The sequence below is a fragment of the Clavelina lepadiformis genome, chromosome 7 (genome assembly GCF_947623445.1).
Source record: "Clavelina lepadiformis chromosome 7, kaClaLepa1.1, whole genome shotgun sequence".
Taxonomy (NCBI): Eukaryota; Metazoa; Chordata; class Ascidiacea; order Aplousobranchia; family Clavelinidae; genus Clavelina; species Clavelina lepadiformis.
This window is the reverse complement of record NC_135246.1, coordinates 17,930,487-17,955,587: the sequence shown is the minus strand read 5'-3', so window position 1 is coordinate 17,955,587 and position 25,101 is coordinate 17,930,487. Positions and strand designations below refer to the sequence as shown.

General features: G+C 35.6%; 2 protein-coding genes and 1 long non-coding RNA gene across 4 annotated transcripts; 1 reads left to right on the top strand and 2 right to left on the bottom strand.

Annotated features, from left to right (window-relative positions):
* The first annotated feature begins 4,891 nt into the window (after nt 1–4,891).
* Nucleotides 4,892–7,156, top strand: LOC143466209 (uncharacterized). The gene is made up of 2 exons (XM_076964845.1): nt 4,892–5,234; nt 6,359–7,156. Exons 1-2 carry the CDS (start codon nt 5,082–5,084, stop codon nt 7,154–7,156), a joined length of 951 nt encoding a protein of 316 aa, XP_076820960.1. The 5' UTR covers nt 4,892–5,081.
* A 4,258-nt stretch (nt 7,157–11,414) lies between these two features.
* LOC143465318 (3-oxoacyl-[acyl-carrier-protein] reductase FabG-like) lies at nt 11,415–14,611 on the bottom strand. 2 transcript variants are annotated; one of them, XM_076963543.1, is made up of 7 exons: nt 14,135–14,599; nt 13,628–13,761; nt 13,128–13,262; nt 12,570–12,666; nt 12,352–12,465; nt 12,204–12,240; nt 11,416–12,136 (listed from the first exon to the last, which is right to left on the bottom strand). In XM_076963543.1, the coding sequence occupies exons 1-7, from the start codon at nt 14,169–14,171 to the stop codon at nt 11,914–11,916; spliced, it is 777 nt and encodes a 258-aa protein (XP_076819658.1). In that variant the 5' UTR covers nt 14,172–14,599; the 3' UTR covers nt 11,416–11,913. The 2 variants fall into 2 exon arrangements, with proteins under 2 accessions (XP_076819659.1, XP_076819658.1); XM_076963544.1 differs by lacking the exon at nt 13,128–13,262 and having other exon boundaries at nt 11,415–12,136; nt 14,135–14,611.
* Nucleotides 14,612–16,691: 2,080 nt separating this feature from the next.
* On the bottom strand, nt 16,692–18,332 carry LOC143465670 (uncharacterized). Its single transcript, XR_013118640.1, has 3 exons — nt 18,205–18,332; nt 17,752–17,891; nt 16,692–17,450 (listed from the first exon to the last, which is right to left on the bottom strand). It is a non-coding gene; the product is annotated as an uncharacterized LOC143465670 (long non-coding RNA).
* Nucleotides 18,333–25,101: the final 6,769 nt, after the last annotated feature.

Sequence of the window (25,101 nt, the reverse complement as noted above, 5' to 3'; positions counted from 1 at the left end):
AATCGTAGAATAAATGTTTGAATGTATTATTGCCATCTAAAAGTATAAGCGGTTCTTTAAAAGATAAAAGAGTTTGAAGCTAGCAATAAATATTTATTGTGTATATAATGGAACGCTTAATACATTTCAAAATAAAAACTAGTAGTTATCATGCAAACTGAAGTATGGATCAAAATCGTGCAGCAGTATTTACACCGTTCCAATCTCAGACTCGTTCGAAAAATTAGTAAACTGACTGTAAAGCAAAACCGGTTTTATTCATGTATACGATTGACTCTACAAACGTTTGTGGGCAATATTGAGAATAAGGTCACTAACACAACAACCTATACTAAATAACGAGGTTGGTGGGACGGAATATGAAAAACTTTAAACATATGGCAATGGGCTTTAATATCTTTCTCGAACATATACCAGTTCAAGATGGTTTAAACATCTACATTACACAATTTATATTAATTTAAATGAATTCGTTTAAATCAATATTAATTGAAAAAATATGAAAAAATATAAAATATAATTTATAAAATAGACAGAATCGAAACGAACTTTAACACTTTAAGATAAATACAAATTAATTTATGTGAAACCAATCTTGTAATTTTTGTAAAAGCTGAAATTTCTTCAAAAAACTCAAACATACCAAAATTATTTCAGAAATGCGCTAGATTACTTAAACTCCATAGACTAAATATAATTTATATAAACCAAGTATACAACACCAAATAATCGTAGTAGACCTTATATTTAAGATTTTAAATGAAAAGCAACTGAGATAATGGAAGCATGTCCATCGCTACAGTTTTATGTATTCTAATACTCTAATATACGTAGGTGATTGCGAATACCTAATATGCAAGGGAAAGTACTTCTTATATTCAACCTGTACAAACATTTTGCCGTTTTTTCCGTTTCATTTGCTACCTGCCATACTATTATGGGCTACATGTGATAATAGCACTATAAAGGGAAAAATTATTCTGCTGTTTGAATTGAAAAGCGTTATTTTATGTAAGAAGTTTGAAAAAATATGGCATCCCGTTTAAATTGTTGCTCCAAAACTGTGACGCAACCAGAATGTGTTTCTATAATGTTATTTTATTATACAGTTATTAGTTTCAGCTGGCTTGATTTTTGTTAGTGCCAGCGCGCTTAAGACGAAAAATGAGATGATTCAATGCTTGTTATTGAGCAAATTTGGAATTCTTCACCGAACTTGTGGCATTGCATCTCGGCACAATCATCTACCCGCTCTTGAACCAAAAAATACAAAACAAGCAAAACTCAAAACAGTATCAAGTGCAATTTTTAATCGAATGTTCGTCAGTCATAATTTTTGCCAAACCAGCAGCACTGGCGTACGACATCATTCATTCCGGCACCTGGTAGAAATATAGTCGATCTGGTCGATGCCGGACTTCTAAGGAAACGAAAGAAGCCGACTTAATGCATTTTGTTAAACGATCCGAGTCCATTGGCTCCCTTGATATCATTTTACTTCTACATGGAGATTGGATGGTTTTGTTATAGTTTGTATTTTTAAAGGCAGTGTTATTTCATATTGATATAAGCAACCGTTTTGCCATTTCGGTATTTTAAGAGGGATAAAGCAACATATATTTTTTTGAAAAGTATTTATCGCCGATAAATTAGCTGTATTTCAGGACACCTTCATTATTAGGTGTTCCCTATGCCCAGTAGTTATATAGTTACGGTTTAATTGCCTACGATAAAGTCGCAGACGATTCATTGTTTAGCGGCCATTGTCTGGACGTTGACATAAAACAGGTTTTTGGTAAATGCTGGGTGCCGAGACCCCGAAGGCGCTAATTAAAGATTTCTCGATTGTTTGAAAATGGACAACATTAATTAAAAGAACACTTACGTGGACAATGGAAAATAATATCTTATTTTATCTCCTGATCATATTTTAGTAATGTTTCCTAAAATAGCGCTTTAATCGATTTAATCAAACATCGTCTTGTTGTTTTGCCTATCTTTGGACACCTGTGAATGGGCGGTGAAAACAACTTCTGATTCTCGCAGTTAAATTTAAAGATATTAAAACAGCGAAGATTAATTTCTTTTCTACAAAAAATTTCTTGTCTTCGCGTGTTAGAGTATTTGCAGTTTTCTCTCATACGTAAGAAACAACGCGCGATTATAAGGTCACTTTCAAATCACCGCGGAGAACAAAATCTCTATCTTTTTAACCGCGCATGTCGGTCAATTCAAACAGGTTTCAAGCCTTCAACATCGTTTTGTTGTCGTCAAGTTACAATGCGCAACCATTGACTAGTTTTGCTTCTACTACCCTTTTCCAATAGCTTTATGAAAGAAAATTTATAGTCAGGATATCATGACTTTTTTCTTTGTTTGTTTGTACGTTAACACGACGAAACGTGAAATTTCGTTCAAATAAATAGATTTAGGGACAAAAATTCTAAGTTCATTGTTGCTGAAGAAAGCACTTTACAATAAAACCGCCGATGCACGTGAAGAGATTTTTCACTAAAATAAACAAGACAAAATGCTCTTTGAACATACTACGTTCTATCGTAAACTTCCAATCAGTCTCTGATCTTTGCCCAGCATTTTGTAAAAGATTATAGTCCAACACATATACAGTATATTACATTGCTCGAGTTACGAAAAAAGCCATTACTTAATGATTTGTGCAGCTTGGCTTGATTGGGGCAGTTTGGATCAAGATCTTTTGTAACAGCTGTGGACATATAATTAAATAAAAACATTTTCCTTGCAAAAGAAATACCCAAGGTGGAGCAATATGCTGTATCCCGCCGTGAATTGAACTACTTTTGATACACGGTCTTCCGAGCAAAACTCTTTGTCCAAATTGGGGTCACATCGCTGCTTTATCCGACCGTACTCGTGCTGAGGACCCATTTTTCAGCTCCAGGAATTAATCCAGATTTTCTTTTTGCCGTTACATCCGACGGTGGGAAAATGACTTAATCGGTTACTTTAACAGTGACATGGGCGTCTCTTGGCTGTGTTCATGTGGCAACTTCATCCTTATATTACTATGAAGTCGTATAATGCAAGTAAAAGGTTAATTTTTCTCAATAAAGCTGAAAAAAACGAATACTAATCTGCTTAAAGAATAATTCATTTGCTCACTAAGAGACCTATCAAAAGTACTGAACTCAAACGTACACAACTTACACAAAGGTAAACTGTATATACACATCATTGTCTCTAATATATTTTTGCATCATAAAGTATTACCATATAATATTTATTGTAAATGCATACACAGACCTTGCCACATATTCCTAAGACTATTTCCGCATTTACAAAAGCACAAAATGCATAATTAAGAACGTGATACACCAAACGTTTTCATATTATAAAAATGTAAAAATGATTGCAACACTGTTTTCATGAAGTGTTGTTAATAAAAGAAGCAAGCCCAGTATTAAACAAACAGGAGGTATAAAAGAATTACACACATCTTTTTGAAGGAAATATTGATCAAACTTTGCATGCACCAGACCTTACGCCAACCTTATCTGTCGTTACTAAAAGTTGCACCAAACCTTATTGATATCGTTCGTTTTTATTTCCGCGTTTTAGAAACTTGTGTCTAGTTCTGTTTGTTACCATCTATTTTTTCCTGCATAGCTGTTGTGAAAACACTATGCCACAGGAAAGATCTGTGGAAACGAAATGTTTCTTAAATATGTCCTGTGTTTAGTTGAACAGCATTGCTTCAACACCTGTATGTGTAGCTGGATGTGAAGTGGCCTTAAGATAATAAAGTAAAGAGCTACATACTTTAGATTTCAAAAACATTTTAAAAACAAAAGCAACACGTGCAAAAGTTGATTCTTTCTCCAATTAATCGGTTTAATCCTTTTATTCAACGCATTTATCCTTCGGAGAAGTACAGTACATCATGTATAGGCTCCTATCAGTGAAAGCCAAAAAGAAAGAGGCATTATGGCTACTTGTTGTGAATGATTGTGGAGCCATGATCTGAATTTCAAATATGATGAAATATGTTTTACTGATTTCAAAACTCTTTAATGTGTCAAAACATAGAAAACATGTTACATTTTCTAGACTGGGAAGTTAAAACCAAATCGTAAACTTTATGTTTTAATGTAAAAGTTAAATTTCATTGTTTGTATCAAACTTGGTTTAGAGAAATACGGCGAATCAAGCAATAGTAAAAATTTTGCAAGTAAACTTTGTCATTACTAACAACCAAGGGGGCATAAAACCAGAACAGCCAACTTGAATTTGCAGCTGGCTTGCAATATATGTCTCAACAGTTATATCTGCGGGACACTGAATATGTAGGCCTATAAGCCTACAGCTAAACTGGTAAAGGGTAAACAGAACGCAAGGTGCGCTATTGTCTCTTATCTGTGGCTTCGAAAGACGCTCCACGAACAAAAGCCATCCGGTGTTATCTTCCAACATCGGCGATATTGTTTTCCATGGTCGTAAATTTCCTGATTTTAGAAGTCTAGCTGGCCACGCAAACTCGCCAACACGTGGGAAAAAGGCAGCGACGGGATCCAATGATTTTCGACAAACCTGCAATGAAAAAAGCAGTGTAGAGAGAAAATGTTCATTCAGTTGCCCGTTATTGTTCGGGTGAATTGAACGCAGTGAACAACGGCGATGTATTGTTTTGGAATTATGAGTTAGTGGACTTTCGTAGGATTGTGAAAGGCATACAATCAATTGACTGCTGTTAAACTACACTGTTACAGCTATTGTTAAGTTTTATTGTTAAATTAATCAATAGAAAATATTTGTAGAGTTTTAATACAGGTTTTATACCAATTTTAGTATAATTGTCCAGGCAGGACTAACAAAATAGATCTGTTTATGTTTATATTCAATTGTACGGTATTTTCCAAGGAATTTGATAAATTTGTAAATTATAATATAGTGACAGGCTATGTTTAAGCTTTCTTCCGCTTGAACTTCTGTAGGTTAAATTTATCGTTGTGTTTTGGGTTCGTTATTTTTAACAAAACGATTGCAGTTGATAATAGCAGGTTTCAAACATTTTAATTCTATCAATATATTTCTGTTGCTAAATAATGTATCCCAATCTTCCCTGGGGTTCTAACTACATCCCGAATCAGGGTCGTCATCCAGAAAATAACGTCAGGTTAGGACAAGCCCCGACAGCAACAACGCAGCGACAACAACAACACAAACAGCGAATCAAAAGGCCGATGAATGCATTTATGGTAAGTAAATAAAGACTTTTTAATTTCTTTCCTATATAATCCAATAGGCCTATAGTTATGTAATGTAAATAATTTACAGCTAATGCCCATCCTTGTCATGGGCCATTATTTTAAACCGACAGTGTGATTTCGCCGCAAACAGAACCGTAAATTTAGAAATCCCAACCAAGCTTGCAAATTAATTTTTAAACGTACTCATCCAATACTGCTGGAAACGCGTAGTCTATGCATACATACAGCGTTTCGTGAACAACTTTATCTGAATATCTGATACTCGATTTTAAACCTGAACGAGAACAAGCGTCGTTCCTACCTTGCTCAAAGATATTACAGCGTTGACGAATATGGGTATGGAACCCAGGTAGCATCTATAAAGATCCAGATGTATTAACCGCTACGCCTCCAGGTCTAATGTCGTCCATAACGTTATGTAACAAATTACACCAAGGAAAGTTTAATTTCACGTTTATTTCACTCAATTGTATTTGTATTTATCTGTTAGTACAAAATGTGATCTCCATACTACAACATCTTTCATGTCTAATATTTACTACTTTCGTTACAGCAGTAATAATTTATTATTACATATGCTTATAAACAAGGGGAAAAATTGCGAAGGTGCCTGACGAAACTGTCATAATTTTTAAACATTTCACTAAATACATTTAACATCGCGCATAGATATGCACACAAATATATTTTCCCAACTTGTATTTTCCTTGTAGAGTAATATCAGACTGTTCGTGGTTATGTTTTATTTCATCGAATCAAATAAATATGATTTGAGTTTACTGATAAACAAAAAGATGAAGTATCTGAGTACTTTTGGCAAAACGTTTTCCAGATAACGTAATGAAGATAAACATTCCCGGTTCGGTTTATAACTCTTTTTGCGTTTAATGAAAAACCTACAAAAAGATTCTTAACAACAATGTACAGCACATTAATGTATTACATATTTCCCTAAATCTATATCAAAAAAATGTTTAGTTGCCATTTCGTTTCATTTGCAGCGGTTGTGGTGTTTTCAATTAATTTTATCATTTTATTTTAGTATGATATGTTAACATCACAACCCCAATAAAATGTCGAAATTGTGGTCATATCTTTTATCCTTTCCCTAGGTTTGGTCTCAGAAAGAGCGCCGGAAAATGGCAGAAGAACACCCAAAAATGCACAACGCAGAAATATCCAAACATTTAGGGGTAAAATGGAGGAAACTTTCCGAACCAGAAAAGCGCCCTCACAATCAGGAGTCGAAACGACTGGCTGAAGAACTAATGAAACGACACCCCAATTACAAATATCGGCCTCGTAGAAAAAAATCAGTGGTCAAAAAGAAAGTTAACAAAGGTATAAACATTACATCTGCCCCAGTTTCTTATAGAACGGAGGTTCCCAATGGCGATGTAAACAACAGCTACAGTAGCCAGGAAATGCACCAGCAACCGGTGGTGTCATGGAATTGCGCTGAACGTTTCACCAATGGCTTAACTAGCCACTTTGGAGCACAGCAGCATAACGGTCATCAACCGGCTCCTGGCCAGAATTATAATCAGCCAAAGGTCTGCCCTCCTCAAGCTTACGGCCACATCGTTCCAGAAGTTGCAGAGAGCTATGTTAATGGCAGTTACAATGCTGTAAATAATGAACCCACTACCAGTTACCATTCTGCTCCTCCAGCTCCTGCACAGACGAATATCTACGAGCCTGATCACGTTCCATGTGTACTTAACAATGCAAGTGGCAACACTATGGCATACTCCAACAGTAACTCTTACAACTTACCCCAAATGCAGGAGGGGTCGATGCCAAGTTGCAGTAATGCCGCTGTCACACAGCCAAGTTATGAACACTCTGACCCGTGGTTATTGGATGGGCAAGACATAATTTTTCCAAATGTTTTTGACTGCTATACTTGATGTTAGTAATGTAAGAAAACGTATATTTTTATATATGTATTAAAAATGTATATAGTAGAAAACGCAAACTATTGTTTTGTTGTTTCAACGCGCAGTGTAAAGTTAACAACCGCATCACCGATTCCATCTTGTCACACTTTTTAATTCTATTCCAAACCTATGAAGTAGCTTAAAAGAACCAGTTATTTAAGATGATGATACAACACAGGTAATCAACGACAACATGCATAAGTACAAATTTGGTCAAATGTGTGAAACCTTAAACAATGTTCGATAAATGGGTAATGTTTATCGTTCAATATTTTTTTCGTTCACAACGTCACAACATGATTGGTGAAGATTTCACGTTTGATATGTACTCATGCCTTCGTATAACCACTATAACGTATAAAGTGGATTGAAGGTATATACGAAAAAATATAAGTAAACATAAACTCCCAGAAGAAAATTTTCACCACGTTAAATTACAACAAACACCAGACTGTTTCGAACGTTTTGCAACATTTTATTGCTGCAACGAGAACTCTAATATGCTTATCGCTTCCGTTCTTGCCAGGTCGATTCGTCTTTAACGATGAATCGCCACGCACCGAATAAATCAATAGAGACAAGATTTTTGGTTAAACCTTTTATTTGCAAAACGAAAACGAGTTTAATGATTATAACATCACAAAAGGCATACATAAGGTCGCTGGCTACAACTTATGCGTAAGAATGCTTTCCAAGAAACGAAATCTTCAAAGTGATCAAGCTAAAATATACACGCACAAATCAGACAAAAACAACTAAAACGTGTTATAATGAGCTACAAAGTAAAACCTGAAAAAAACATCAGTGCGAGGTCATTGATAATTTTATCACACTGTCTTTGTTGAAATGAACGAGGAAAACAATTGTGATATAAGATGGTGGAAAACTGTCAAAACTGTAAGTCTTATTATATCTGGTGAAACAATAGAGATAATAAATAAAAACATACTTACCGGCAATCGAGGTCTATCCATCAAGACAAAATAATACAACGATTAACAATCCATATTAAACACTTTTTATTAAACTAGTTTCAGTTCACCGAAAGTTTATGTACAGAACTTTAGATAATTTAAGATCGAAAATATTATAGGTTATAGTGAGTTTACATTCTTGAAGAATATTTTCGTGACTTTAAATTTCGTAATTAAAAATGGTGCGGCGACGTCTAATTTTTATTTACTTCAAAAACTTCACCTTCATACTCTTTCCACCTCCATCATACTTTCACCTAGAAAAACAAATAAACTTTTTGATTAATAAATTCCTGTTCAAAGCAAGTTCTTATATTTGCTATTATGTTTTTATATGACGTCACGAGATGGACGCGCAGTGATTTTGTGCGAATGTGTATCTCGTGCTTTCAGTCACGGTCGTGGGATAGACCAACAAGTGATTGTAGGGCGAGGAATGTATTTATTTGAACCTGCCATAGTGAAAAAACTTGGTGAAGTAAATGGCAACGGTTTATCGTTGCATAAATTATCATCATCATCATCATCATAAAATATTATTATCGCGTTTTGCCTCGATTTTCAGGATAAATAGCTTTTCCGTTACGGTCTCGATTTAGATAATGAAGCTTGACTACGAGACTACGAGACCCAGCAAAAAAAAACATTAGAATTTGCTTATACGATGAATCTGAGTTTACAACGACGATCAAAAAGAAGAAAGATATGATTTTGTTTGCACTTTGTCTCGTAATTCCTGCTCGTTTTCGAGATAAGCGGCACTGATTCAACATCACTAATTTATCAGTTTGTTTGCACAAATGCTTTTGGAAGAAACAAATCAAAACACCAATTTAAAAATCGGAATAAAATTAGAAAGTAATGCTATACCAAATTGATCCTAAAAACAAAAATAAAAAAGTACAAACTACAGTAGATGTGAATCATTATGTAATCGTGTTTGTGGAAAAAATGTAGGGTTTTGATGGTGCGCCTCGGGCACATTGATTGCACGTAGAGCGCACCTTTTACTTTTGTGGTTTTGAGCGTTATCGCGACCTTAAATGTGTTGGTCTGGTCCGTCGCTATCTCGACCTGTCGTCTATCCTGTTGTAGTGGCCCCAACTTTGTTCTTTTGGATGTACAAATATTTTGTTATATGTTTATTACTTGATCTTTCATTATAGGTTATCTCCGTTATAAGTTTGTTTAAGTTTAAAAAGTGTTATTAATTATTATACACTTCAATTAAACAAACTTACATTGTATGACGGATTATGTTAACTGCGTTAAACGAGATTTTGAAACCGCCAAGGTTTGACGCAGATCCTAACTCGTCGAAAGCAGCAAAACAGCTTAAGCACAGGCTGAGGGTTTTTGCAAGTTTTCTGGAAACTTGCAACGAAGTCGCAACTGTTCAAAAAGTTGCTCCACCGGATAAAGTGATTACTCTTGTCGCTTATATTAGTTTGGAGGTCTATGAGTATGTGAGGATTGCTCTACTGTTGAATCTGCAACTGCTAAACTTAAAAGCATATACATCAAGTCACAAAATATCATCTTTGCACGGCATCTGTTAGTCACAAGAAATAATGAATCTTTAAGTGAGTTTTTGCAAGCATTGCACGTTATAAGCAAGGATTGTTCATTGCCCGATGTCACTGCTGAAGAATATAGAAAGGAACTTGTCCGTGATGCCTTCATAAAAGGTATGTCATTGTACCATGCACGTCAACGATTGTTATAGAAAACAATGAATTTACCTTAGAAGCTGCTTTCAATATTGCTAACTCGCTTAGAATGGCTCAGGAAGCCTCTGCAGCATATTTACCTCAACATGGCGTTGTAGCAAGCATCTCATCATCTGGAGCTTAAGCAAGTGATTCAGATTCTGATCAGAACTCAGAGGTCTTGGGATCCATGTCTAAGTCACAATCCTTTTTTGGGGGCCTTTCCGTAATCGAAAAGGTTGCCCTGCCCGGGAGTCAGTTGTTATTCATGCAACAAAAAGGAGCATTTTACACGCGTATGCCGCTCTAAATATTGAAACTCCACTCACAAGAAACCTTCTGGAATGTCACATTGGGCTGCACTCTTTCCCTCGTTATGCACAATCTCTGACGCATTCCCCGGGGCTCAGTAAAATCAGGTATTACGGAACCCTTTTGTTTGCAAAGAGCTCAAGTAAAAAATTTATCCTTCCAGCCACCACGTCCAAACGGCATCGTCTGTCGTGAAAGTCAAATCGTTTGGATTCTGTTTGGCAGGTATTTGCATAGAAGATCACAATTACCCATCCGTAAGATTGAACGTTCTTGAGAAGTTATGCTGTGACATTATACTTGGCTTGGACTTTCAAAGTCAACACAGACGTTTGATCATTGAGTTTAATGAGGAACTTTCAGAGCTTGTGATGTCTAACCAGTGCAGATGTGTGCTAATAGCAGCCGATCGAGAGGAAGAATCGTTACTCGCAAACCTTCTTCCAGATGTTAAACCCATTGCCGCGAAGTCTCGTCGGTTTAGTCAGGAAAATCGTGTTTTCATTCAAGGAAGCATCGAGAAACTGTTGAAAGAAGGAATCAATCGGCCCAGTTTTTCACTACGGCGAGCTCAAGTGGTTGTTGTTCGAGGAAGAAGCAAATCGCCGAAGAAGCGAATGCGCGTAGATTATTCGCGAACCATTAATCTTTACACTGAATTAGACGCCTTTCTCTTGCCGCGTATAGAAGACATGGGCAATGAACTGGCAAGTTACAAGGTGTTTCGACGTTTGATTTACGTAGCGCGTATCACCAAATTGCAAGCAAAGAATCAGTACACAGGTTTTGAAGCCAACAGCAAATTTATGAATTTAATCGAATTCCGTTTGGCGTGAAAAATGGAATAGCTGCTTTTCGAAGAAAAATGTTTCAGCTCGTAAAAGAAGCAGATTTAAAGGACACCTTTCCTTATCTAGACAACGTCACAGTTGCGGGGCGTAGCAAAGAAGAACATGACACAAATGTGAAGGCCTTTTTGGAGACTATCCGACGTAAGAATTTCACCCTAAATGACGACAAAACAATATCGTCTGTTCTTGAACTTCAAATTTTGGGTTATATTATTGGAAACAGCCACATAACACACACGACCCCTGAAGGAATTTCCAAGTCCAGGATGAGAAGACTGGTGAAAGAATATTTGCCAATGCCCAAATTCCGTTATTGCATATTCTTATCAAGGCGGTGAAAAGCACCAAAGCAAATTTGTGAATGAAATCGATTTAATCTATATGTTATAAAATCCGTAATTAACATTGTGATACGTCTTGACGCGTGAATCTGTTATTTTGTAAACTTGTTAATAACTGTAAACTAAGTTTCTTATCGTAAAATACTTTTTTTGAAATATATGTGCTCTCAAACGATGTAAAGTCAACTTTTTACACTTCATAATACGTAGAATTATGGAGTTCTTTTGTGATTATTAAAAGGGGCAAAAGCGTCCATAACAGATCAGACATGATATAGCCTTTTTTCGACCAGGAAGTGATTTAAGGATTGATCCCTTTTCTTGCACCCAAAAGATTCCTTAACCAAATCCCAAAGTATGATGGGTGATAGCTCAACCCGCATCTGACGTCATGTTACGTCCGAAATGATAAGATGTAAATTGCAAATAATATATTTACACCAATTCTAATGCATACAGATAAGCACACAGTTGATACAATACAGATAAACTTCTCAATCATGTTACACCAATGACCAAAAATATGGTCACGCCAGGCATTCATATTCCTGTCAAGTGGCGCGCACCATCGACAAACAAACATGTTCCCGTGATCATTTTTGCACGGTCTGAAGCCAAAAACATAATTGCATTTATGACATCATCAACCTTGACGTTCTTCCTGCCCAGGGGGACGAGTTTGGCACGTCCTTGCACCAATTCTTCAGCATCGTCGGCGCTGTTGAGCCAACTTTGGAATATATTCGTCTTCATAAACGCTGGGCTGAAAGGAATATGTATGTGATTGAATCTGTCGCCAGGATCCGATAAAAATGATATTGGTCACTCACTTGACTGCGTTTACTCTTATTCCTTTCTTGGCTAGTTCTGGAGAAAAAAAACATGAATACAGCAATATAGCAGTTTCAAATAGCTTTAGGTAAAGCTATAAGCCAAAAGTTCAAGCATGATATCTGCTTCAGTTTAATGTTGTTTTACCCAAGGCGGCAATTTTTGTGAAGTGATCAACAGAAGACTTGCTCATGCAGTAAATCATCTGAGATGCGTCGGCATATTCCTTGCTCGCAATGCTTGAAATATTGACGATACTCCCTGAAAACGATGGCAGATCACACATTTTAAAGAGCTCAATCTCAATTTCAAGTCAGTTTAGGACCACAAATAACCCGGAAAGCGATAAGTACTAAATTGTTTACCCTTCGTCTTCTCCAGATATGGTATAGCAAGTTGAGTCAGAAATAGAGGTGCCCTTACATTAATGTTGTAGGTATCGTCGAAATCTTTGAAACTGGCCTGTCAGAAGAAAGCTATATTGTATATGAGTGTTATACCGAAAATTGAATTAACTAAATATCCGATTGACAACGTCACCTTTGCACTTGCTGTAAAGTAGCCCACTGAGCTATACCGGCTGGAGGTTAGTGCCTATTTTATTTGTAGGCTTTATTTATTTTATTTATTTATTTATGTTTTATCTGTTTTACATTGGTTATTAGCAATTTATGAAAACGGTAAATATTTTGATTGATTACAGATTTTATTGGCCTGGAATTATTCTAAATCGTTTTAAAAAAGGCAATCCCTCAACAACAGTAACGTGCAATACTGTAGCATTATAGCCTACTGCTGCTGATCAGTCACATTCAGCTCATATGACGTATATAGTTTAATTCAGAATTAAGTTAATCTAACTTTCTGCTTATCAGCGCTTTAAAACTTAATGGATCACGTTTCAACCAAACTTAAGTTCTTACGATTTCTATGGGCGCATTCAAGCATATCCCGGCAATATTAAGAAGGATGTTAAGCTCAGAAAACTCTTCGATGGTTTTCTGCATAACTCTTTTCAAATCTTCATCTTTTGTAAGGTCGGCGACAATGGCAAGAACCTGTTTTCTCAAATAACAGCTGAAATGTTTAATTTTGTTTACTGGGATCACTAATAGTCTTCATGCAATCTTTTAATATGTGTGAATTCAATGCTGGACCTACATAGGATTTAAAGTGATGCTTGTTGTAACAGTGATATTGCAAACTACAATGCAAGTAGTGCGATTGAAACGTGGTAGCTTATAGCTATTTTAAAAAAACTTGATACTATTCCCATTTAACTGAATAGGCCTATACGAATTTTGTTTGCAACTGTTTCTTTCATAAAAGTGAAGTCGGCTTATTTTGCCTATATAATTTTAGTTTAGTTAGGCAAAGCTTGTTACATCTTCGATAGCTAGTTTCGTAAATGCTTCTTCCTTACCTTCTCTGCTCCAACATTTTTACATTCAGTCTCAGTCTTTGCAAGGTTTTCTTCGTCACGGTCCACAAGGCACAAACGTGTTCCATGCTTCGCGAAAGCTTTGGCAGTTCCGGCCCCAACACCACTTGCTGCACCTATGTAATGCAAAAAGGAAGCAGTGATACGCAAGCTACTTCAAGTATATCTTATACTTTATAGGTTTTATCATGTAGTTAAATTATGTTCAATCATACGCTTCCAGTGTTTATTGCAACGTGTAGGTCAATTTATTGCAATACCACTTTTCCAGTAATTCTGCATTGCGGTTTTAGCACTTGATTACAGGTTGTTCTATGTACAGTATGTAAATGACGCTAAAACTAACTTAGCCTGCATTTCCATTTGTCCAATATTATGACGAAAATTGATATAGACAACGTTCTTTTTTCATTAAAATACTTAGGAATCACGTATATGCTCTAATCTTAATAAAATCTTTCATAACCTTTCAAAATAGAGGTTATATACCTGTAACCAGAACAATTTTTGAAGCAAATTCAACCATAGTTCTGTGACGTCTGTCTCACTTGCTATGAAAATGAACGAAGCGCTTTCTTTCAGCACGTGCTACTATACAGTGTAGGCCTATAATGTACATAGATTAGACTGATGTTATTATTAGTACGGCTTATACCAGAACGTCGATAAAGTGTCTGTCCTGAGGGGTCCTTGAGCAACTTGTATTTCGTCATTCTAATGGACGGTTAGTTGTATTTGACAGTGTCCAAGCTAAGCAATTCTGCAACGTGGTGACGTTGTGCATTTTCTTTGATGCAAACGAAATATCATTTCCGTTCTTTCGTCGTCATCACTTCCTGAGGAAAACTACTTATAGTCTTACTTACTACGTGTGATCTAGTTATAGCGTTTCTGTGTTTTACACCAGTGCATCTATCTGCTAAGGTGCCAATAAAACATCGAAATGTCGAATATAACGACGAAGAACAGCCAGAAACATATAATTCAAAAACTCAAAATGAGATGAAACCTGAAATCAGCGAACCGTAATTTGCCGAAGGACATTGACCAAAGTCAGATAAAGAGAGAGTGTTCAATCCATGCATAGTAAAGAGCTTGCTGGTTTCACTTTTAGTTACTGTAGATTTCGTATAGAAAGATATCCTGTTATCCTTGCCTTTGTAAAGTTTGATCCGTATAGTGGTGTTGCTAACTCATTTGTTCGCTGAAAAACATGCTGTTTGCATGTTATTTATAGTTGTTTATCTTTTACGTCCAAGCTATGTGTAAGTATAGGGCATGTTTTATGATAACAGACTGAACGTGTCTATATATACAGATATATTCAATATGCTGTTTGAAGTGTTAGAACTAGCTATATTGCTCCAGAGGCAATGATTCCCAAACTGTGTGCCACCACAGATTCTCAGGTGTGTCGCGAATCTTTTTGGAATTTTGGAAAAAAACTGTATAAATATTTAAAATAAGGCATGCAGACAAGCAAACGCGACTTAAAAGCGCTCTAACTGCTTCAATAGCTGATAAATAAGCACATATTGATCCAATAACCACATCCATCGCATTAATACGTGAAAATTTTTTTGAAGCAACTTTTCTTCTCTTGTAACTTGTAAGTGTGCCGCGAGCATTTTATAATTTTTCTAGTGTGTCAAGTACCGTGCCAAACCTTCGGTGAAATGAAACTAGTTTTACAAAACGGTTTTATCCTGGATTATGTAATTATTATCGTTGCATGATTGTGTCTTGATGGATAGACTTCGATTGCCGGTAAGTATGTATTTATTTATTTATTATGTTAAGTATTGATGCACGGTTTAGACAGCATTCCGACATCTTATATCACAATTATTTTCCTCGTTTACTTCAACAAAGACAGTGTGATAAAATTACCAATGACCTCATGTAACCAAACTTTTTCTCAGCCAGGAACCTTCCCGCTTTACAGCTAGTCACTTAGCTCTTTTTGCTTTCTTAACTTTTAATCGCATATCTTAGGTAAAAACATCCATCTTTTCACTACAAAGTTAAAACGTAGACTGCCCAACGCTCCCCCAGTCGAGCGCAAAACCACACCAAAACAAATTCCACGTAATGAGAAAATCAACGTGGAACGCTAAACACCAATTAAGCCCTAGGGACCGCGATGTGAGACGTCACAAAAGGTCGACCAAAAACACGTGCACAAATAAATAAGTAAAATACAGCAGCACGTGAGCAAACCTAAAACCTGACAAGCATGCACACAAAAGACACAACGCGAATAAAAACAGGAGCTGACCCACACATTTAACCAAATCAAAATATAAGAGTGGTGCAAAAAAACAATACGATGGCTATAAAACGGGTGCATAAAAATAATCCCGTGACACTCACACTTATGTTTTGTTCAGGTTTTACTTTGTAGCTCATTTTAACACGTTTTAATTGTTTTTGTCTGATTTGTGCGTGTATATTTTAGCTTGATCATTTTGTAGTTTTCGTATCTTGGCAAGCATTCTTACGCATAAGCTGTAGCCAGGGACCTTACTAAGCTTTTATTGCTGTTGATCATTTTGCAAAATTTTCTAAATTTTTCTTTTTCAAAACTTTTTCTTTTGCAAATAAAAGGTTTTAACCAAAAATCTTGTCGCTATTGATTTATTCGGCGGGCGGCGATTTATCATTAAAGACGAATCGACCTGGCAAGAGCGGAGGCGATAAGCATATTAGATTTCTCGTTTCAGCAGTAAAGCATTGCAAAACGTCCTTAACAGTCTGGTGTGTGTAGTAAATAAACGTGGTGAAAATTTCATCTGAGAGTTTATGTTAACTAATGGTTCCTTCAATACACCTTATACATTATACCGAGGCATGAGTACTTATTAAACGTGAAAGCTTAACCAATCATGTTATGACGATGAAAGAAAAAGAATATTGAATGATAAAAATTACCTGTGATTTTGCACGGCTGTATTTCACCTTAGTATTTCATAAAAGCGAAGATTTATCGGTGATGCGGTTGTTAACTTTACAACAAAATGTTCGAAATCGCTGAAACAACAACTTTGCATTTAATTGCAAAAATAGTTTACTTTTTCTTTTTTATGCATTTTTAATACATATGAAAATATACGTTTTCACACATTACTAACTATTAATGCATCGAAGTACAGTAGTCAGAATTATTTGGAAAAGTTATGTCCTGCCCATCCGATAACCACGGATCAGAGTGTTCATAATTTGGTTGTGTGACAGCAGGAGTACTGCAACTTGGCATCGACGCCTCCTGTAATTGGAGTACGTTGCAACAATTCCGGTCGGAGTATGCCATAATGTTGCCACTTGCATCGTTAAGTACACATATGAGTGATTATAATTCTGGCCAGGAGCCGGTTGATGACCGGTATGCTGGTGTGCTCCGAAGTGGCTAGTTTCGCCATCGGTGAAACTTTCAGCTTTATTCCATGCCATCACCGGTTGTTGGTGCATTTCCTGGCTACTGCAGCTGTTCCACCTGTTGTATACACCGCCATTGGGAACCGCCGTTCTATAAGAAACGGGGGCAGATGTGACGGGGGCAGATGTGACGTTTACACAATTATTAACTTTTTTTCTGGACTACTGATTTTTTTTCTCCGAGACTGATATTTGTAATGGGGTGTTGTTTCATGTGTGCTGTTCCAAGGCGTTTCACATCCTGAATGTGAGGACGCTTTTCTTCTTCGGAAAGTTTCCTCTGTTTCACCCCTAAATGTTTGGAGATTTCCGAGTTGTGCATTTTTGGGTCGTCTTTATCCATTTTCCGGCGTTCTATGCGAGACCAAACCTAGGAAAAGAAGAACAGATATCACCACAATTTCGAAATTTTATCGTGATTGTGCTGTTGCCGTATCATACTAAAATAAGTTAAAAAAACAACCACCGGGAAAGAAACAAAATGGCGACAAAACATTTTCTTGATATAGACCTAGGGAAATATGTAATACATTAATGGGCTTTACATTATTGTTAAGATTCTTTTTATAGGATTTTCATTAAACGCAACGAGAGTTTAAGTCGATCCGGGAATGTTTATCTTCATTACGCTAGCTGGAAAACGTTTTGCCAAAAATACTGAGATAATTCACCTTTTTGTTTATCAGCAATCTCAAATCATATATTTCTTTGATTCGATGGAATAAAACATAACCACAGACAGTCTGATAGGAGGAAATTACAAGTTGAGAATTTACATCTTTGTGTTCATGCGAAGCTATCTCCTCTTCACCTTAAAATTAGAGCATCACATTTTCAGATAAAAATGTTCCTGAAACGGTGTATGCGGTGAAGGTGTATCTAAACGGTGAAACGGTATGCATAGTTTATACGCTTTAAGCAATACTTTATGCGCGTGTTTGAAAATTAATTTTCAAAATAATTTTGATCTTTTAAAGTAACATAAGTAAAGTAAGTTTCTGTTTGCGGCAAAGTCACCTTGTCGGGTTTAAAATAATGATCCATGCCAAGAGTAGGCAACGACCGTGAAGAATAAACCTTGTGTTTACTATAGAAGAAAATTAAATAAATCTTTATGTTCTTACCATAAAAGCATTCATCGGCCTTTTCATTCGCTCTTCGTGTTGTTGAAACATTTCTTGTTGTTCAGGAACATGGCCATGGTTCGGGTTGAAGCTAGAAACCGAGGCATGGTTGGTATATATCTTAGCCCTGTAGGAAGAGACAGATATTTCTAAAAATGTTTTGTGTTTAAAACTAGGGTAAAATCATCATCTTATAAATATAATCATCCTGTTAACATAACGACTCCAAAAGTAAGATGGTAAATAAATAAACTTAAACAAGCTCAGGCAGCAATTAGCTTAAAAACCCAAATCGTGTATAGATTCTAAGTACTTGCTCATTGAATTGGTTAAGCTCGTAAAATCTTCTACTGGCAAAAAAATCTTAAATTAATTTTCTTGATTTTTTGTGCTATGCAACATGTATATATTTTCCTATAACATTTTGCAACAGATCACACCCACATAGACAAATAGTTTCATATAACTTCAAACGAAGGGACATTTTACAAAAATTTCTCTTTCCAAAGGGATGATTATTCTCTACACTGACAAATAAGTTAAAATACTGATGTACTTATATATTATATAACTTAGTGTTATAACTAAGGTAAATATATACTTACCAATATCATATATCTACAACAAAATCTTCTGTCCTGTAGAATCTGACATTTGTCACGATATCTGTAACATTAACAAATAACGTCAAATATCTCACAAAGTCACTAGTGCTGGTAAAGATACGAATACACGAATAGGGCACGAAACTTGATTAAATAAAAATGCAGAACCTTACTTAAGAAAATCTAGATGCTAAACTATGAAATCAATCATGTTTGCTACTCAAGCTTATTACTAATACTCATCTAATACTCATACTAATTACTCATTACTCATACAATACTACCATTAATACTCATCTTACTAGATTAATACTAATCTAACACAAGAAGAATAACAGTACCATGAAAAGCTGTTGCTTTACCGACACTCCCAACCGAACTGACTTGAGGTGTCTAGATGAGGAAAGCGCCAAGAATTCAATGCAATCAGCAAGGATAAGAGAAGCTGGCAGCATAATTGGAAGGCGCGGGGGGGAGAATGTGACCAAAACAAAAACAAGACGATACTCTAAACAGTTTTTCTCAAACTTAATTAGCCACGTCACATTAAGGCTTGTTATTTCCCTTCACGCAACACCAGGAAACAAAGGGTTATTTAGAAGGTGGTTGGAGTAGATATGCTGCCCAAATACGCATTGGACACAGTCTTGCTAAGGAATGTAAACGTAAATTTTGCACATATATGTCCAACAACTAACGTTACTAAACAAATACATGTTAAAGCAGAACACGAAAAATAAAATAAGAAGGTTAAATTAACAAAACAATTTACAATACAGTAGTCGCCGCTTATAAAGTCCAATATAACGTGGTCCTGATTTACTCTATTTGCTCCTGTAGTAAAAAAGGACGCAATTTCGAAACACGATTAAATAAGATTGATACACTAAATCAGTTTTCACCCTACCCATGTTATATCTATAACATTATGCCTTAACATTTTAAAATAGATTGTTTACCCATAACAATTCATCAGTCAATTCAATTCATCATCATTCTATACAACAGATTCAATTAAAACATTGAACGGGCAAACTAAATTTTGTCATGTGGCTCTGCTGTTGTTAGACTGGCCGTTGCCGCTTCGTAAAAAAGCTTTACCTTTACGACCTATGTTGTCACTTAACTTTTCTCTTTCGTTTGCGCGCTTCCTTGGTTTTAACTTGAAAATAAAGGAAACCTGACTACCGTGGAAATGCGACAAATGCTGGTAACCAGGTATTAAAAGAACAAAAGATAGCTGCTATGCATGGAGCTCCTTCGAAATGACACAGATAAAAGACAATAGCACACTTCGCATTCTGTTGATTATTTATCAGTTATATCGTTAGCCGCAAGCTTTGGAATTCAGTATCCCGTGGCAAAAAAACGGTGAAGCAAAACCGGTTTTTACTGATGTATACGACTGACTCTGCAATACTTATGTGGGCAATATTGAGAACGAGGTTGGTTGGACAGAGTATGAAAAAAATTAAACATGTGGCAATGGGCGTTAATATTTTTCTCCAACCTGTACCAGTTGAAGATGTTTAAATAATTAAGAATGCATGAACCAGCACTAAAACAACAACTTACACTAAATAAGCATCTTCTTGTGTTGTGGCATTAGAAAAAATTTGCATAGTTTATTCAGTATGAAGTTTAAATTCTATAATTGGCTAACTCCAACTCATCCAATGTTAAGAACATTGCACTTCCAAGTCATAATGTTTTTGGAAATTTAGGCTGTGGGTATGAGCCAGGAAGACAGTAAAGTCTCCAAACATGTATTACCATTATATCATACAAGTTCTATTAAACAAACTGCAAAAAAACACGAGTAACTTATGCGTCAGCGCTAAATAAATCTTTAGTTGATCATCCATAGAAACAACATATAACAATGATAAGTGATTTTATTTCATTTATACCTTTCGATGTGAAGCTATAGATACCAGTTCCCTGCTTGGTTACTTGCTCAGTTTTGTATATTTGCGGTTGAAGCTGTTTACCGGTGCCCAAGTTATTGTACTTCCTTCGTCACTTATTTGCACTTCAAAGAGTTTACTTCACTTAGCCTCTTTAAAATCACTTGCTACTTGTTGCAAAAGCCAAGATGTAAAATAAATCCGTAAAACTAAACTATCTTCAATTAAATATATACCAATTAAATTTATAGCAATTTAATTGAATTCGTTTAAATCCAGATTGATTGAAAACATATACATATATTAAATCCAAATGAACAATTCAAGATAAATGCGAATTAATTGATATAAAACCAAACAATATTTGTGATGGCTCAAATTTATTCAATAAAATCAAATATATCAACATTATTTCAAAAAAGGCACTGGTTTACTTAAACTTTATAGGATATTTATAATTTATATAAACCAAGTATACAATACAAAATAATCGTAGTAGATCTTATATTTAAGATTTTAAATAAAAGGTAACTCAAATACTGGACACAATACTGGACATTTGAAAAAATATGGCATCCCGTTTAAATTGTTGCTCGAAAACTGTGACGCAAACAGAATGTGTTTCTATAATGTTATTTTATAATACAGTTATTAATTTCAGCTGGTTTGATATTTGTTACTACCTGCGCACTTGAGACGAGAATTGAAATGATTGAATGATTGTTATTGAGCAGAGTTGGAATTCTTTACCGAACTTGTGGCATTGCATCTCCGCACAATTATCTACCCGCTCTTGAACCCGATAACACAAAACAGGCAAAACTCAAAACAGTATCAAGTGCAGTTTTTAATTGAATTTTCATCATTTATAATTTCTGTTACTTGTTATTAACTCTTTTTATTAAAAGAGAAAAATATTTTGGAACAAACCTTTTAGAATGTGAAGCAATCAGCAGAACTTGCGTACAACATCATTCATTCCGACATCAGATACAAATATAGACTATAGTCGATGTGGTCGATGCTGGACTTCGAAGGAAACGAAGAAAGCCGACTTACTGCATTTTGTTAAACGCTCCGAGTCCATTGGCTCCCTTGATATTGTTTTTCTTCTACATGGAGATTGGATTTGTTGGTTACAGTTTGTATTTTTAAAGGAGGTGTTATTTCATTTTGATATTAAGCAATCATTTCGCCATTTCGATATTTTAAGAGGGATAAAGCAACATATATTTTTTTGAAAAGTATTTATCGCCGATAAATTAGCTGTATTTCAGGACACCCTTGTTATTAGCTGTTCCCTATGCCCAGTAGTTATATAGTTACGGTTTAATTGCCTACGATAAAGTCGCAGACGATTCATTGTTTAGCGGCCATTGTCTGGACGTTGACATAAACCAGGTTTTTGGTAAATGCTGGGTGCCGAGACCCCGAAGGCGCTAATTAAAGATTTCTCGATTATTTGAAAATCAACAACATTAATTAAAAGAACACTTACGTGGACAATGGAAAATAATATCTTATTTTATCTCCTGATCATATTTTAGTAATGTTTCCTAAAAGAGCGCTTTAATCGCTTTAATCACACATCGTCTTGTTGTTTTGCCTATCTCTGGCCACCTGATAATGGGCGGTGAAAACAACTTCTGATTCTCGCAGTTAAATTTAAAGATATTAAAACAGCGGAGATTAATTTATTTTCTTGAAAACATTTTGTGCCTTCGCATGCTTGCACATTTGCGGTTTTCGGTCATAGGTAACAAACAACGCGCGTTTTTAGGGTCACTTTCAAAACACCGCGGAGAACAAAAACTCTGTTTATTCAACAGTGCATGTCGGACAATTCAAACAACGTACAATGCTCAGCCAACGTTTTGTTTCGCAGTACTACAATTTTCCAATAGCGAAAGAAAAGTCAAGATATGATTTTGTTTATTTGTTTGTTTATTTGTAGTTTATTCGATGACGCTTAAAATTTCGTTGAAATTTACAGGTTTAAGCATAAAATTGTGAGTTCAATGTTGTTGAAAAACGCACTTGATAATACAAATGCCGATGCACGTGACGAGACTTTTCATTAAAATAAATAACATAAATCACTCTTTCAACATAATACGTCTGATCATAATCATCCAATGAGTCTCTGGTCTTTGCCCAACATTTTATGAAAGAATATGGTCCACGACACATACAGTATATTACATTGCTCAAGTTATCGAAAATGCCATTACTTAATGATTTGTTCAGCTTGAATTCCTTGAGGCAGTTTGGATCAAGATCTTTTGTACCAGCTGTGGACATAATTAAAAAAAATTATCTTCCTTGCAAAAGACATGCCCAAGGTGGAGCAAAATTCTGTATCCCGCCGTTAATTGGACTAGTTTTGATACACGGTCTTCCGAGCAAAACTCTTTGTCCAAATTAAGGTCACAACGCCGCTTTATCCGACCGAACTCTTGCTGAGGACCCATTTTTCAGCTCCAGGAATTAATCGAGATTTTCTTTTGCCGTTACATCCGATGGTGGGAAAATGACTTAATCGGTTGCTTTAACAGTGACATGGGCGTCTCTTGGCTGTGTTCATGTCGCAACTTGATCCTTATATTACTATGAAGTCGTAATGCAAGTAAAAGGTTAATTTTTCTCGATAAAGCTGAAAAAACGAATATTAATCTGCTTCAAGAAACATTTATTTGCTCACTAATAGACCTATCAAAAGTACTGAACTCAAACGTACACGACTCACACAAACGTAGACTGTATATACACATCATAGTCTCTAATATATTTTTGCATCATAAAGTATGACCATATAATATTTATTGTAAATGCATACACAGACTTTGCCACATATTCCTATGACTATTTCCGTGTTCAAAAAAGCACAAAATGCATAATTAAGAATGTGATACTCCAAGCTCTTTCATATTGAACATGTAAAAATGACTGTAACACTGAATTCATGAAGTGTTGTTAATGAAAGAAGCAAACCCAGTAGTAAACAAACAAGAGACCTAAAAGAATTGCACGTATCCTATTATTGCAAATATTGATCAAACTTTGCGTGCACCAGACCTTACGCCAACCTTATCTGTCGTTACCAAAAGCTGCATCCAACCTTACCGTTATCGTTCGATTTTATTCCCGCGTTTTAGAAACCTTTATCAAGTTCTGTTTGTAACAATCTATTTTTTTCCCGTATGACTGTTGTCAAAACACTATACCTCAGGAAAATCTATGCAAACTACGTATTCCCCTTTCATACTATCCTCGGTGCTCCTTGCATGGTTGTTATGAAAACACTTCTTTAGGAAAATCTGTGTCAACTGGATATTTACCCCGGTGCTCTAGCTCGGCAAACAGGTTGATAAAGTACTTAACTCAATGTAACGCCGATTCACTTAAAACATGGAAAAATATATAGCTCTGACCAGTTTAATCCTTTTATTCAACGCATTTATCCTCCGGAGAAGTACAGTACAACATGTATATGCTCCTATCAATCAAAGCCAAAAAGAAAGAGGTATTATGGCTACTTGTTGTGAATGATTGTGTACAATTGTGGCCTCGTAAATATGATGAAAAAAGTTTTACTGTTTTCAAAACTCTTTAATGTGTCAAAACAAAGAAAACATGTTACAATTCTAGACTGGAAAGTTAAAACCAAATCATAAACTTTATTTTTTAATGTAAAAGTTAAAATTCATTGTTTGTATCAAACCTGGTTTACAAAACTATGGTGAGTTATGTATTCATAAAACTTTTGCAGGTAAAATTTGTCATTACTAACAACGATAACTTTTATCATGAGGGCATAAAACCAGAACAGGGAACTTGCCTTTGCAGCTGGCTTGCAATATATGTCTCAACAGTTATATCTGCGGGACACTGAATTTGTATAAGCCTACAGCTAAACTGTTAAAAGGTAAACAGAACGCAAGGTGCGCTATTGTCTCTTATCTGTGGCTTCGAAAGACGCTCCACGAACAAAAGCCATCCGGTGTTATTTTCCAACATCGGCGATATTGTTTTCCATGGTCGTAAATTTCCTGATTTTAGAAGTCTAGCTGGCCACGCAAACTCGCCAACACGCGGGAAAAAGGCAGCGACGGAATCCAATAATTTTCGACAAATTCGCGATGAAAAAAGCAGTGGAGAGAGAAAATGTTCATTCAGTTGCCCATTGTTGTTCGGGTGAATTGAACGAAGTGGACAACGGCGATGTTTTGTTTGGGAATTAGGAGTTAGTGGACTTTCGTAGAATTGTTAAAAGCATACAATCAATTGACTGCTATTAAACTACACTGTTACAGCTATTGTTAAGTTTTATTGTTAAATTAATCAATAGAAAATATTTGTAGAGCTTTAATACAGGTTTTATAGCA